At 46.6% G+C, this 14089-nt stretch overlaps 1 protein-coding gene and 1 long non-coding RNA gene across 3 annotated transcripts; both read right to left on the reverse strand.

Annotated features, from left to right (window-relative positions):
* Positions 1–203: 203 nt before the first annotated feature.
* On the reverse strand, positions 204–3175 carry LOC144581329 (testis-specific Y-encoded protein 3-like). Of its 2 annotated transcripts, none has more exons than XM_078364516.1 (6): positions 2811–3175; positions 2102–2179; positions 1862–1973; positions 1609–1727; positions 1420–1501; positions 204–414 (listed from the first exon to the last, which is right to left on the reverse strand). In XM_078364516.1, exons 1-6 carry the CDS (start codon positions 3075–3077, stop codon positions 392–394), a joined length of 681 nt encoding a protein of 226 aa, XP_078220642.1. In that variant the 5' UTR covers positions 3078–3175; the 3' UTR covers positions 204–391. The 2 variants fall into 2 exon arrangements, with proteins under 2 accessions (XP_078220642.1, XP_078220641.1); XM_078364515.1 differs by having other exon boundaries at positions 1609–1754.
* A 3677-nt stretch (positions 3176–6852) lies between these two features.
* LOC144581330 (uncharacterized) lies at positions 6853–9617 on the reverse strand. Its single transcript, XR_013531943.1, has 3 exons — positions 9098–9617; positions 7743–7875; positions 6853–7216 (listed from the first exon to the last, which is right to left on the reverse strand). It is a non-coding gene; the product is annotated as an uncharacterized LOC144581330 (long non-coding RNA).
* Positions 9618–14089: the final 4472 nt, after the last annotated feature.

The following is a 14089-nucleotide window of genomic DNA, read 5'->3' on the forward strand; positions in this document are numbered from 1 at the left end:
GGCTTCTAGGAAGAATCCCAAAATGCGCCACACCCAGTCACTCTATAACTTTAGCGGCCCGTCTCCACTGCAGATGATGCAGAGAATGAAACACATGGAATCCACTGGGTACACACACACACACACACACACACACACACACAGACCCACACAACCCTCCCCCCCCGCCCACAGACACACACACACAAGAGTCACACGTCCTTGACAGTGTTTATTTTCACTCCATGAAATCCAAGTTTACCCCCTCTTCCTATCTGCATTTTTCTATGACAGGATCTGTCTTTCTTTTGCTTCCTGTGCATAAGACCATGTTGAGTACTGACATCCTGAATAATGTAGTAACTTTTCGGGAGTTCTGCCGTTTCAGGTGAAGTCCGACGCACCATCATATTCAACCCGAAAAATGGGAGTCCCCTAAAGAAACACAACTGCGTGTCAAAATGCATTTCCTCTGAGCAATAGTTTTAAATGCTTTAATTTTAGGGCCCGCCCAGAAAAGACTACCCCTTCCCCGTTTGTGATCTCCTAAACTTCCTCCTACCATATGTTACCAGCTGTTCTCTGTCATACCTGCCCCACTGCCAGCATTTTCTCCCTGTGACGGAAGTCAGCTAACAACAGTGACTGGGTGTGGCGCAATCTGGGATTCTTCCAAGAGGACAGAGTTGGAGAGGCAAAAGAAAGCAAAGACAGTGCAGCTGGAGGCTTGCTTTGTGCTGCAGAAGCAGCAGTGGTTCAAGGAAAGGGGATAATGTGCACTAAGATATCCAGGGCCCAGTGTGCTGGGATGAGGTACCTCCACAGTCCTTTGTTTGGGGTATCATAAGACACATTAAGCACATTAAGCTAGACAAGGATGATGGAAATCTTGACGTTCACTTATGCGTTGAGTTCACATGTTCTTCTTTTATAGGTGAATGCATAATCACCTCTCTGGTGATTTTCTGGGACAGTAAGAGCACACAGAAATCTGATCGGGCTATAGTATAAGAACAGCAGTCTAAACAGTCATTGTGGTTTGTGGCAAGGAGGCATATCCAGGGAGCCCAATCTTAAGGGGCTGGTAGGATGACTGCCAGTGGGGTTGGCAGCCATGGAAACAAGTGCCACAAATTGAAGGTAATGATTCAGCTTCACTTCTCAGTGAGTCTGGACAGCGACTATGCTTGGCTGGGCTTAAGACTCCCCAGCTCTAACCTGCCTTGCAGTGCCGTCTCTGATGTGCCTCTTTGAGCCCAAATGCCCTGGATGTACTGGATTCTGTCACTCTCTGTCTCCCTGTCGAGGTATTCCTACGTGTATGAAAGGAGCCTCAATTTCTACATTTCCGAATGCAGCGTCCAGGCTCCCTGCATACAGGCATGTCCACCTTCCTCATCCTGAGGATCAGTCAGCTCTAGCTCCAACTGAACGGCTTACCTGAAATCTCTGTTCCCTCTTCGGGTGGCCTGGTCCTCGTGTAGTATTGCAGGGGATTGCGCCACAGGTCCTTACTTAGGATCTATCACAGGAATCAATTGGGAAAGGCCTCATCAGGGCTGAGACTGGTGAGCCAAGCAGCTGGGAACACACCGGGGTCATTCCTGATGTTTTCCAGCGAGGACCCACCTCAGCGATCCTGTTAGATCCTGCGAAGTTGTGGTCAGAAAACCAGTTGAAGAAGTTAAGGCTGCTGTTCTGGTGTCTGCGGCGGTAGGCCACACGTTCATAACGCTGATGCCACTGAACTGGAGTGGAATGAGAAGGCCTGTATTCTACAGAGAGGGGATTTTGTGGGAAGTGGGCTGGATCACGTTGGCAATGATCCATCCACCTACCCACCACCTTCCTTCCACTGCCCCTCCTGGGAGCCACCAGTCACCTGTGAGGTTCACGAGATACTCCTTGGTAACCACGTTATTCTGGAAGTAGGGGTTGCTCCGAAAGAACAACATGATCTTGCAGACGTGAATAGGTTGCTTTGTTTCTTTCACCTGTCAGGACAAAGTGGAGAAAGCTTACGTATCTTTCCAGGTGAGGTGCCCACTGTTGCTGACAGCAAGGAGTTGCTTCCCTTCCCCCTCCCCACTAAACCTTCTAGCCTCAGTCCTCGTGGCCTCACCTCCAAGTTGATCATGTAGCTAAGCATGCGTACATCTTGGTCAGTGATCAGGGCTGACATCTGGGGGTGGTTTGCAATCTGAATTAGGTCAAAGAGCCTTTACAGGGATGGAAGGAAGAGGTACAAGCAACAGGGAAGCAGGTCTAAGAGCCAGAAGGAACACGGAAGAAGCTCTAAGGCTGGGGTACGGGATTTCTGAGATCTGCTTCAGTGTGTGACCTTCATTTCCCCACCCCCTGCCCGGAATTAAGGCCTCGTGGGTTCTCGGAGCGTGTATAATTCTGAGGCTGACTGGGGCAATCTGCAGAGGGCTGCTGGCGTCTCAGGAGGGGCAGAGCCAGCTTATACCCGAAAATGTCCTGTCCCAGATCTGACTGGCAAGGGGGAGCGATCACACTCCCTTATCAGTAGCTTGATTCTCCGAAAAAGAAACTCTGCTGGGGAGAACTCGCTTCTGCTCTTCAAAAGGATGACTCAACCACCTGCTGCTCGGCATCTCGAAGGGTTTCTGTGCCGCCCGCAGGCAGGAAAACAGTACCTGCGACCGCTCCGGCCTTCTAAAGCCAGACTTTCACGCCGCAACTCGCATCTCGCAACTCACCGTTGTTTCCAGAATAGACATATCCATGCTGAGCTGCCCCTAAGTTATTTACAGTTCCCCTAGAGCATCTTTCAACCGGACGAACAGAAAAAGTGCTGAAAAGGATACGACATTGGCCCAGAAGCCGGGGATGCCCCGGATGATGGCGCCTCTGCGATCCAGGTGGGGCTTGCGCCTGCGCTCCAGCTTTTCCCTCTGCTGAGAAAAGGCCCTCCTGGCTCGGGCGTTAACAGGCTCCAGCTCCACCTGAACAGCCCGGAGCTCGTCCAGTGCGGACTCTGGCGTCAGGGGCCCAGGCCCCGGCTGTGCCCCTTTGTCCTGCCGCTCCCGCTCGACATCGGCTTCCTCCTCGGCCGCCGCTTCCACTTCCGCCATTATGTCGTCCTCCACCACCAGCACCGCCTCCTCCTCCTCCTCCCTCAAGGCGTCCTACTTGCTCTGCTTCCCTTACTGGAGCCTGCGGGTGGCTTGGCGGACGCCCAGGGCGCATGCGCGGGACTTCCAGGCGCCGCCGGGCCCCCCGCCGCCAACCCGTTACTCTGCCGCGCTTACGGGAGCCTGGGCGTGGCTTGGCGGACCCCCAGCGCGCATGCGCAGGACTTTCCGGGCGAACCCGTGGCCAACTGCCTCCAAATGGGTGGCCGAGCTGGAAGCAGGCTGTAGGCCTCTCCCGGCGGCCAGTCAGTGCCAGGGCGGTGGGCGTGTCCATGGAAGCCACGCCCCCGGCTGGGCCTGCAGCCGCAGCCTCCTCGGGTAAGCCTGGGTGAGAAGCCCTGGGAGCTCGCGGCAGGCGGCGGTGTGTGCGGGCACACGCGGGCTGCCCGCCCTTTGGAATTGTGGGCATGGAAGCCCTGTGCCCTAACTGCCATCATGAGTGTGGCAGGCCATTGATCCACAGGGAACACATGAAGCATCTCAGTTCGTTCGGCAGGCCAGGTAGATGGTACTGAGTATTCCAAGATCCAAGATCGAGAGGAGAGAGAGAGGCACCAGCGCTGGCTGCTGGGGCGAGGGCTGCGGAGAGGCTTGAGGAAGTGGGGCGGGGCAGGCGCCTGGAAGGAAAGTTGCCTAATATCTTGCTGGAGTGGAATTTGTCTGCTCCAGAGGTGGAAACTCTCGCTCGGACTCCTGCAGGTCTAGGCGCATACAGGCTCCGAGTACCTTGCTTCCTCCCTGAGGATGCTGGACTCGCAGGAGCATTCCAAAGCACCTGGCGTCCAGTGCCCTGGACACACCTTGTGGACCCAGAGGCTACCGCAAGCGCAGCAGCGGCCGTGGTACCTGCTGGCTGGGCTCTGTAAGACCAGGGCCTCCGCCTCCTGCTCCTGGGCCCCGGTTGGGGACCTGGCTCCTGTTGGGGACCTGGGCCCCACGGCAAGTGCCTAGGGCAGCCAGCCGGGTGGGGCTCCCCAGGAACCCTGGGTCCAGGTAGGCACGGCACGGGGTTCTCAGCAGGGGAGTCTAGGGCTGCCGGGGTCTTGGGGAGGACGCCGCAGGGCATGGTCTGTGAGCGCCCCCAGGAGGGGCCGAGTTCAGGCTGGAGGCTCTGCAAGGGTGGGCGGCTGGGGCGAGGAGCTAGGAGGCAGCCGTGCGGGAGGAGGCAGTGCTGGTGGTGGACGACGTGGTGGTGGACGACGTAATGGTGGACGTGGACGCGGTGGCCGAGGAGGGGGCTAACACCGAGGAGCGGCAGCAGGTGGACCAGCGGGCCCAGCCTAGCCCTGGCCCCAGCAAGCACTGGCTGGCAACGGACTCGCCGGAGGTCCTTCAATCGGAGCTGGGCTCCGTTAATGCCCCAGATGGCAGGGCATCTCCGGCTTCTGGGGAGACCCATATCCTTGCAGGTTTCAAGACTCGGGTTCCTGGGACACGGGGCTGCCCTCCTCTGCAAGGCAGGCACCAGCTCCCCAGACACGCTCTCCTCCCTTTTGCTGGCCCTGCCCCCAAAGGGGTGTCGTAGGCCCCTTTGGGAGCATAGATAACCTCCGCCGCACCCACGAGAGCCCCTTGGGGAGCACCAGGCACAGCCCTGCAGCCCCTTCTACCCTCAGCGGTTTCCTCATGGGGAGTCATCCACCCCTCAGGGAGTTCGGGAGAGGAGAACACCATACAGCCAGAGAGCATCAGACCCTGTTCAGCAGCCAGCACACGAGGGCCTCGTGCGGCTCCGGAATCCTGAGGAAGCAGCCGCCTCATACCACCCAGCCCGCCCCCTAACCTCCTGACCACTTCTTCCGTGGGTGGCCCCTGGACAGCGTAGGCTTTCTCGGCCTCGTTCCACCCACGCCCAAGTCCACCACAGCCGTGAAGTGCCCCCACGCCGGACACAGTCAGAGGACCACCAAGAAAGGGTGCCAGGCCCAAGGTCTGCCGGAGACCCCTGCCCCACACTCTCTGCCCTCTTGCAGAGTTCCACTGTGTTTTATGGGACATTCACTCAATCATCTGGAGGCTCTTTGAGCAGAGGCAGATTGTGCAGCACAGCCAGATATTTCCCCCCCAGATCGCAAGCCACCATACAGTCTGGCTTACTTGCTTAGCTACATGATGGATTTGCAGGTCAGGCTGGGAAGCCTAGGTCTGGGGGAGAGGTCAGGACTCAGGGGTCGGCCTGGATCCGGGTGCGGGGGTGGGGTTTCTGGGGGGAGGGGCGAGCTGGGTGGAGGAAATGCCTGCTTCTCTCCAGCAGCTGGCAGGCCGCTTCAGCCCAGGTAGCTGAAATGGTCTCTTTGTGGCCCTACTCCTTCTCCCTTCGTCACCAGGCAGGTGGAGGAACTCAGCCATCCCAGGTACCAGCAGCAGGATGAAGTTCTCCTTTCCTCACAACCTTTACTTCGTCCGTGCGGTGATCATTAAGGAGTATCCCCTTGGTGTCCTAGGTAAGTAGTGCCTCCAGGCTCCCCAGGGGAAGTGGTGCGTGAGAGGCTAGGCCTGGCATGAGCCTTCCCCACTCCCCTCTCTCCAGGATACAGGGTGGTTGATTCCACTGCACTCCAGTGGCTCTAGGTTCATGAAGGTGAAGCCCCCATCTGCAGGCAGGCGGGACACCAACAACCTGAGCTTCTTCAGCTGCTTGGCTGATAATATGATAATATAGGGAAATAGACTCAAGAAAAGTTTTGAGTGACCTGCAGATTCCTTTAGAGTACTTACTTGTACATTTTTAACTTCTTTCCCCTGTGGCTCTGTTTATTATTTGTGATGTATATTTGTTTTCTTACTTGCCTCTTGTGGAATGTTTGTTTCAAAGGATTTTTTTAAAATTTTCCTGTTGGATATGTGAGTTTGCCTGTGAGCACTTTTTCGTGAACAGAATATGAACTTATGTTTATTTTTTCAGATGGAGTCTCACTCTGTTGCTCAGGCTGGCTGGAGTGTAGTGGTGTGATCTCAGCTCACTGCAACGTCCCCCTCCCAGCTTCAAGCAATTCCCCTGCCTCAGCCCGCTGAGGAGCTGGGATTACGGGTGCGTGCCACCATGCCCAGCTAATTTTTGTCATTTTAGTCAAGATGGGGTTTCACTATGTTTGGCAGGCTGGTCTCGAACCCCTGACCTCAAGTGATCCACCCACCTGGGCCTCCCAAAATGCCGGGATTTAAAGGCATGAGCCACCATGCCCGGCCTCATTTGTTTGTTTACGTATTTTAACTCTTGTTCTGTATTCTTCACGTACACATATTGTAGAGTGATTGTAATATTTTATCTATTGACTCACTACTTTAGTAGGATTTGAAAAGCAATGTTTTCATTCACTGAATACAGTGCTGCAAATAGGTTGAACCTTGCTTGGGTAGCACTGTCATTCTTTCCTTCATAAATTCTTCAGGAACTCTGATACTATTTTCCCCCACCTGAGGAGAACGTGCAGATATGAAAATTCGTGTGAGTGAGTAGGTGTGAAAATATAATCTGAAAGACCAGTGAAGTTCAGAAGTACAATTTCGCAGTGTTTGCATTTTTAATTCACATCGTTTTGAAAACGCTATTTGCAGAGAAATGAAATCCTGTATTCACGTTCATGTTAAAGACACACTCGTGAATCGTTTTCAAGAATGAAATGGAAACAATCCAAGGCCATGCGTTAGTTTAGGAAGTAATAACACGGCAGTTGTTATGAAGAAACACCATATTTATTGAATGTATGTTTAGAGAGATTTTAGAAGGCTTAAGTCAATATTTTAGCTTTTGTTGCTCTGGGGTTTTATCAGACTGTGACCAGACTGTAGCGTGACTAGTTATAGTCGCTAGGCTACCAAAGTCTCTGGGCTGCAGTAATTATTGCTGAAGAAAGTGGCAATGAGTTTGGCTGTTTAAGGAGAGTAGATGAATGAGCAGTTTCTACCCGAGGCCTGGCTTACTGGGTGGCCTTCTTTTGCTGACGTAGATAAGATCCAGGGAGCTGTGGACTCACTATAGTAGCTAGGGCTTTGAGACTGGCGAAGCCTATTTGCCTCCAACTGCCATAGCCAGTTATTGGCCTGCACATAATGGCACTTCCTGGACTCACCGACTCCTGTGAATTCAAACACAGAATTTGGATTTAAACTCTATCCCAACTTCTAAAACTTAGATTTAAATTTAAGTGGATAATAAGGATCTATTCAGAAGAAAGGGAGACATCAGTTAAGTGCATAGGTAAATTATCCTGATCAAATACATTCAAAAATATCACTGACAACTAATCCTTAAAACGTTATTTTCACTAGGGAAACGGAAAATGTTAAGCTCACCTTAAGCTCTGAGGTATAAAGATAGAATTATTAGAATAAGGGAATTATGTAAAATATCTATTTTGTTTGAAGAGCAGCATACTAGTGATTTAGCATGGCTAGAGATTAACAACCCATGTAAGAAAACTCAGATATTAACAAAGGTTTTTTTCAGAAAGTTTGTTCTGTAATTAAAGAATTTGAAAATTTATTCCTACTGATCAATGATTCATTTGTACTTCTCATTTAGGCATAGGCTCTATATCCATTTATACAGAAACAAAGTGATAGTTTCTAACCTGTTAAAAGACAAAAAGAATGACCGCATACCACATTTGCATCAGAGTCTTTGGCCTGAGTGATGAAGCAAAGGACAGAACTGCCTATGTCAGGGTACAGATGGGCACAACTTGAAGCTTCCATCACTTGCATCTTTAACATCCTGGACTCTCATCGGTCTCTCCTAGAAAGACAAATGGACTATAACTATCCCAAAGAACATACGTTACATGTAAACACTAAGCATTGAGATGAGACCACGATTTGTCTTATTCCTAATGTCCTGTAAACACATTTGCATCTGTAACTTATACAAAGAAATTCAGTTTATTTTATCATTATTATTTTATACCCTACATTAATGTATTTCATTCTTTTTCTAGTCTTTTTTTTTTTTTTTTTTGAGATTGAGTACTGCTCTGTCACCCAAGCTGGAGTGCAGTGGCGTGATCTCAGCTCACTGCAACCTCCACTTCCTGGGTTCAAACAATTCTCCTGCCTTAACCTTCTGAGTAGCGGAGATTACAGGAACACACCACCGTACCTGACTAATTTTGTATTTTTAGTAGAGATGGGTTTTCCCCCATGTTGGTCAGACTGGTCTCGAACTTTTGACCTTAGGGGATCCACCCGCCTCACCCTCCCAAATTGTTGGCACCACGCCTGGCATTTTTTCTTGCTTTTTTTTGAGATAAGTTCTTGCTTTTACACCCAGGTTGGAGTGGATTGGCATAGTCTTGGCTCACTGCAGCCTTGACCTCCTGGGTGCAAGCTATCCACCTGCCTCAGCTTCCCACATAGCCACATAGCTGTGCAACATCATCCCTGATTATTTTCCTTAGGTGAAGTCTTCCTATATCTCCCAAGATGGTATCAAACTCCTGGGCTGAAAGGCTCCTCCTAGTTAAATCTGCCACAGTGCTGGAACTATCCATAGCTCAGCCACTGCGGACAGCCTACTCACATTTTCATCGCTTTATAGATGCCACTCTTCAAAATTAACAAGTCAAGTTTAAATTATGCAATTTGAAATTCCGAGTGAAGTTCCACTTCATTTTCATGTAAAGGTAAAAAGAAACAAAATAACAAAACTCCTGTTTTTCCTTTGTCCAAAAGTTGGCCGAGTTGGGAATCAAATCATCTCTACTTTGGTTTATAAAACTTGACTGTACAGAGAAAGATTTTCATATAATTTTTTTCAGATCTGAATTCCTGTGACGTTATCATCACTATCATCGTCCTATAAAACATATACAAATTTCCTAGTGGGTATCTGATGAGGATTAAATGCATTATAGTTAATAATGAATACAGTTGTACTCATAGTTATTCTCTGAACCATAATATTAAGAATATGAACCTCATGTCTTTGAGCTACTACCCTAATGAGAAAAGTAACCGCTGACCTGGAATAAGATTTCGTGGCCCAGCGAGCCAGCATTCTGCACCATTCAGGTTCTTCAGATAGCCCAAGGGTGCTAAGAGCTGAGTGGGAGTCTGGACCTCTTGAAGGAGAAGTAATGCCAGGTCATTCCTTGCTGCCCCACTCCCCATCCGGAATCTCTCATGCAGTTAAATGGTAGACACCTTAACAAGTCTCAGGGATGCTCCTGGGTACCTCAGGCCCAGTGTCACAGCAGTGCCTTCAAGATTCCTGTGTATGTAGGCAAAGGTAATTAAAGTACATCCACTGGAAAACCTGAACCCTTCAAGACGACACCAGGATTTCCAGCATATATTTTTAGCCATGATACAGTAGGCAGGTTCCGAGTTCATCAGAGAAATCGGAAGTTTATGAATGGAGAGTCCACACACAATGGGATTGCAGAGGAATTAACCAACAGAAGTACCAATTAGCCAAACACAGAGAGGCAATTTATTTTTAGCCTAAAACAAGAAAGTTTTCTGTGTAAGTGAGATGGACCACTTGAACCAGGGCCGGGGCTTGTGAGATTTTTCTCAGAAAAACAATCAAGAAAGAGTTTTATTATTTCCACATTTCGATGTGAAAAAAGCCCGCGAGGTCGTGTGAATCAGATGAAGTTCAAGTAAGCACTCATGTACAAATAGCAGTTTCGCACTACGGAAGTTAATTTGCACGGAGAATCCTTCAGCAATATAATTAAGGGATAATGAATTATAGGGTATAGGAAGAGGCGCACAAACCTACATGTTCCGGACACAGTGGGCAGCTGTGAGAACCCAAGAGCTACTAATTGTGGAACCACTGCAGATCTGACTGCCACAGCTGATGATCACAGCCTGCCAAGGCATGGCATATCACAGAGAAATGTGATTTGCCAAAACTGAGGGGAAAAATAAGCACAGTTAATCTGTAGACCATTTTTTAAAGTTTTCCATCCCTCCTTGTAGGAATTCACTCAGGGTGGTGGCACAAATACTAAGCGAAAATATTTAGAGAAAGTTATTGAATAGTGTCGCAAACCCCTTTGGAAGACCTAAGGGTTTTTCTTTTTTCTGTAGTTTTTGGCTGAAAGCAGCCTAAATTCTTTTAAAATTTATTTAATAAGCAAAGCAAATAGCTAAGGTTTAATGGGGCAGTTTAGTTAATATCTTGTTTACTCATGTGGTTTTAAAAGTAACTTCTGAGCTGGATGGCCCTCTCAAGGAGAGGTCGACCAGGAAGATTACCATGTAATGCTGTTTACTGTGGGCATCAAAACCTGCACTTTTAACATATGGTGGTGTTGACTCAAGTTTAATTTGTCAATTAAACTTTACTAACTAAAAGTGAGTCTCACTGGCTGGTGGGAGTGTGGGGCGACAGTTGCAACTGTTATAGTGCTCTCCAGGGAGTCTTTAAGAGGCCATGGACCCTTAGCCAAACTGGCAAGACATAATATCTATGTGTCAGTATACTTCAGTCATCCATGGCTGAGTCAGGTCAGCAGGACAGACCCCGCGGATGGTAACCCCAACAGTAGTGCACAAATATCGGGCAACTCTGACACCTCCTATTTCTGCAAAACCAGGTAAGCATCTTTAAATATGACTAGCAAAAAACGAATGTCTGCCTATTTTTGGTTAGTGCATATTTCTTGAAAAAAAAAGTGTTCCTCTTACTCTTTTTCCAAGTTTATAATTTCTTTATGTCTTAGCTTACATTTGTTTAGCTGAAATGTTAGGAGTCATTCCACCTTTCTCCCCCACTGCAACATTTATGTAAGTACGTGAAAGTTCTTGAAGTAGGTAGACCACAAAAAAATAATTAAATTTGAAGAAATTAGAAACGTGAAAAATTTGGAGATAAGTCACCTTTCCCCCAATTGGAGGGGGTTTGTCTTACTAAACTGATAATCTTAGGGAGATATCAGACCAAGACTTTAAGTGAAAATTCAAGTTTGAGGTTCAGGAAGGAGGTCATATTTTCATGAATATTTTAGAGTTCCTCAGAAAACTGAGTTGAGGCAATGCTGGTCAATAAATATATCGAGATAAAATGAGAACGTAATTTGTCAATAGAAGGGATAATAAAATAGATGAAATAAGAAGCATAACTAACATCTTCAGTGTAGTTGTCATTGAATTAGACTTTCGAGGATGTGAGCAAATTATTTCAGCCTACTTTGTATTTTAAATGCAGTATTCACTGTAGCTAGGGCAATAGGAGGTAGCTATAAAATAGCTGTGGTTAAGTAAAAATTTAATACAGGAGACCAAAAGAGATCCTTGAATTTCCAAGGAAATAACTGGAAATAAAGGAATGTGAAACAGTCATTGCTAATAGTTTTTGGTTTTTCTTCTAGCAGCCAATGGCAGGAGAAAAATGATCATCACAATGTAACACATTCTACTACATTGACAACTAAAACACTTTATTTACCAACTCCTATTCTTTTTCCAAACATCAGAATATCTTTAACTGAAAATTACATTATTTTAGAAGAATTCTATTACAAACGTAAGGTACTATGTGGTAGTGAAGAAATAACTTTGTGTTAGGAGAGTGAGTCATAATGTTAGCCCTATTCATCCTTTGCCATAAGAACTTGTTCAATCCATTCTACTTTCTAGTATCAGAGTAAACAATTAAGGTAACTATAATAAAATCAAGTCATATGATCTATATCCTAATCTTGATGATACAAAAATACTGTGGAAATTAAATCATATTTAAGGCATGAAATGTCTTTGTAAGCCATGAGAAATTAATTTCTAAGATTTGGTAGATAGAAATCTCATGCATTTCTCAGGAAGAGCTTTCCCTCTCCTTTCCTCTGTTCTTTTCTATCTATCTCCCCTACCAAGTTTCTTTTTCTCTTCTTTTTCTACTTCCCCTACCAAGTTTTTGAGCCTTACCCTGACGCTGTGGCAGAGAGATGAACGGCGGCCGAATAGAAGCAGGAGTGGAGGTGAAAGCTGAGGCATTTTCGGAGGTGGAGAGTGCAAGAGACGTGGAACCAGAGACAGTCATGGGCCCTTGCTGGTACCAGTGTGCATGGCTAGGCCGTATCACTCCCTGGAGCCAGAAAAGGAAAGAGTGGACTTGCCTGAAGACACAGGGCTTTGTGCAGTGCTCATCAACTGAGTCAAGATTCCCACTTGCACCCAAGCGTCCTTTTGCTGTAGATGGCACGCCAAAGGTGCCCCAGGTCACCCTGAAAGAAAACAGAAACAAGATATCGATAATTATTTTGAGGGAGGGCCAGAAGTAACTCTTGGTGTTTCAGTTATTCCTCTTTCTCCCTGATATCCCCACCCCATGAATTTGTCATCTTACAGCCAGCCTCCCCTGTAGCTTTTTTTTTTTTTTTTTTTTGCCTTCACACAGAAAGTGAATTCATTCAGCTTGGGCCAGAATTGGGCACAAGGGCTGACTCGTAGGACGCTCAGATGCCTTTTTTTGCAGAACTCCAGGACTTCATGATGGAAAACAGAGAAAAGATCTTTGTGTTTGTTTATTTTTAACTTTAGCCTAGATAGTAGAGGAAGAGTATGGTGACAGGAAAGACAAAATCTTGTATTATTCAAGGGAGGATACTATTATCTTTTTAAAGATGCTGCTCTTCCATCCCACTGTCTTCTTCAATACTCACCCCTCATAAGGGACCAACTGGGTAGCCAACAGTCATATAGTTGTATATTTTTCTCTTGTTTCAGACTTTGAGCTAGCCATATAGGAGGCAGTAGGGGTTGAAAATGAAGAGGCTGCTTCAGGAAGATCAACCCAGGTCCTAGAGGTCCCATCGTACCTAGTTAGGGCATGGCGTGATCAGTGTTGACAGTCTGAGCTTGGGCGGGATCCTGGAGATCAATAGGCCCCACTTGGATCAGGGCCAGGGCTGTTGAGTTTTTTTTCTGGGAAAAAACAATCAGAAAAGAGTCTTAATGTTTCCCTGTTTCAATATGAAAAAAGCGCTGGACGTCATGTGAAACAGATGAAGTTCAAATAAGCACTAAAGCACAAATAGCAGTTTGTAAACAATTTTCAAGCATAATTGGAGACCAGATGGGCAACTTGGAGAGACTGCATCCATGCAAAATAAATAAATAAATAAGTAAATACGCAAATACAGTGGTGTATGCCTGTGGTTCCAGGTGCTCAGGAGACTGAGGTCAGAGGGTCCTTTAATGTTTGGAGTTTGAGGCTACTGTGAGTCAAGTAGCCTCCCACGTATAGATACCCACTCCACGTATAGATAATAGAGTGAGACACACACACACACACACACACACAAATATATTAATAAAAGAGAAATATATTCATTAATAATCTCAATGCTTTAATTTCTTTATAATAGTGTCTTAATCTTGCAATGAATTACTCAGAGTTACATTAAATTGGCACATCTAGCTGTGCTAAGGATCCACTGTTCATTTAGTATGGAGCCAGCACAGAAATGAGAGAAAGACAGCTGCACAGAAACTATCCAAGGGAAGTCACCAATTTCTGCCTCCCAGCAGTCGGGACAGTTCGAGATAAGACCAGGGTGTGATGCACAGTCTGCGGAAGGGATCCGCATGTGGGATACAGTAAGATTAGTGTTAATAGACTCCTTTCTCTGAAATCTAATTTTAGGTTTTTAGGAAAATGCTGGAAAATTCTGTATCTTCATTTCTGAGAAAATACTTGGAAAGACACATTATTTACCCTACAATTTTAGGTATAGCACTAAGGTGATCTGCAGACTTTTCTTTCAAATAATAATTTAATTTGTATATATAGATATACACACACACATATACATATATGCATATGTATACACACATACATATATGCATATATATACACACATATACATACATGCATATATATACACATATACATACATGCATATATGTGTGTGTATATATATATAGACACACACAAACACCCACATATGCATTATTGACATTTGAAATATTAGTATCCAAAATATCATAGTATTATTGTTATC

This window comes from Callithrix jacchus, chromosome Y (assembly GCF_049354715.1).
Source record: "Callithrix jacchus isolate 240 chromosome Y, calJac240_pri, whole genome shotgun sequence".
Lineage (NCBI taxonomy): Eukaryota > Metazoa > Chordata > Mammalia > Primates > Cebidae > Callithrix > Callithrix jacchus.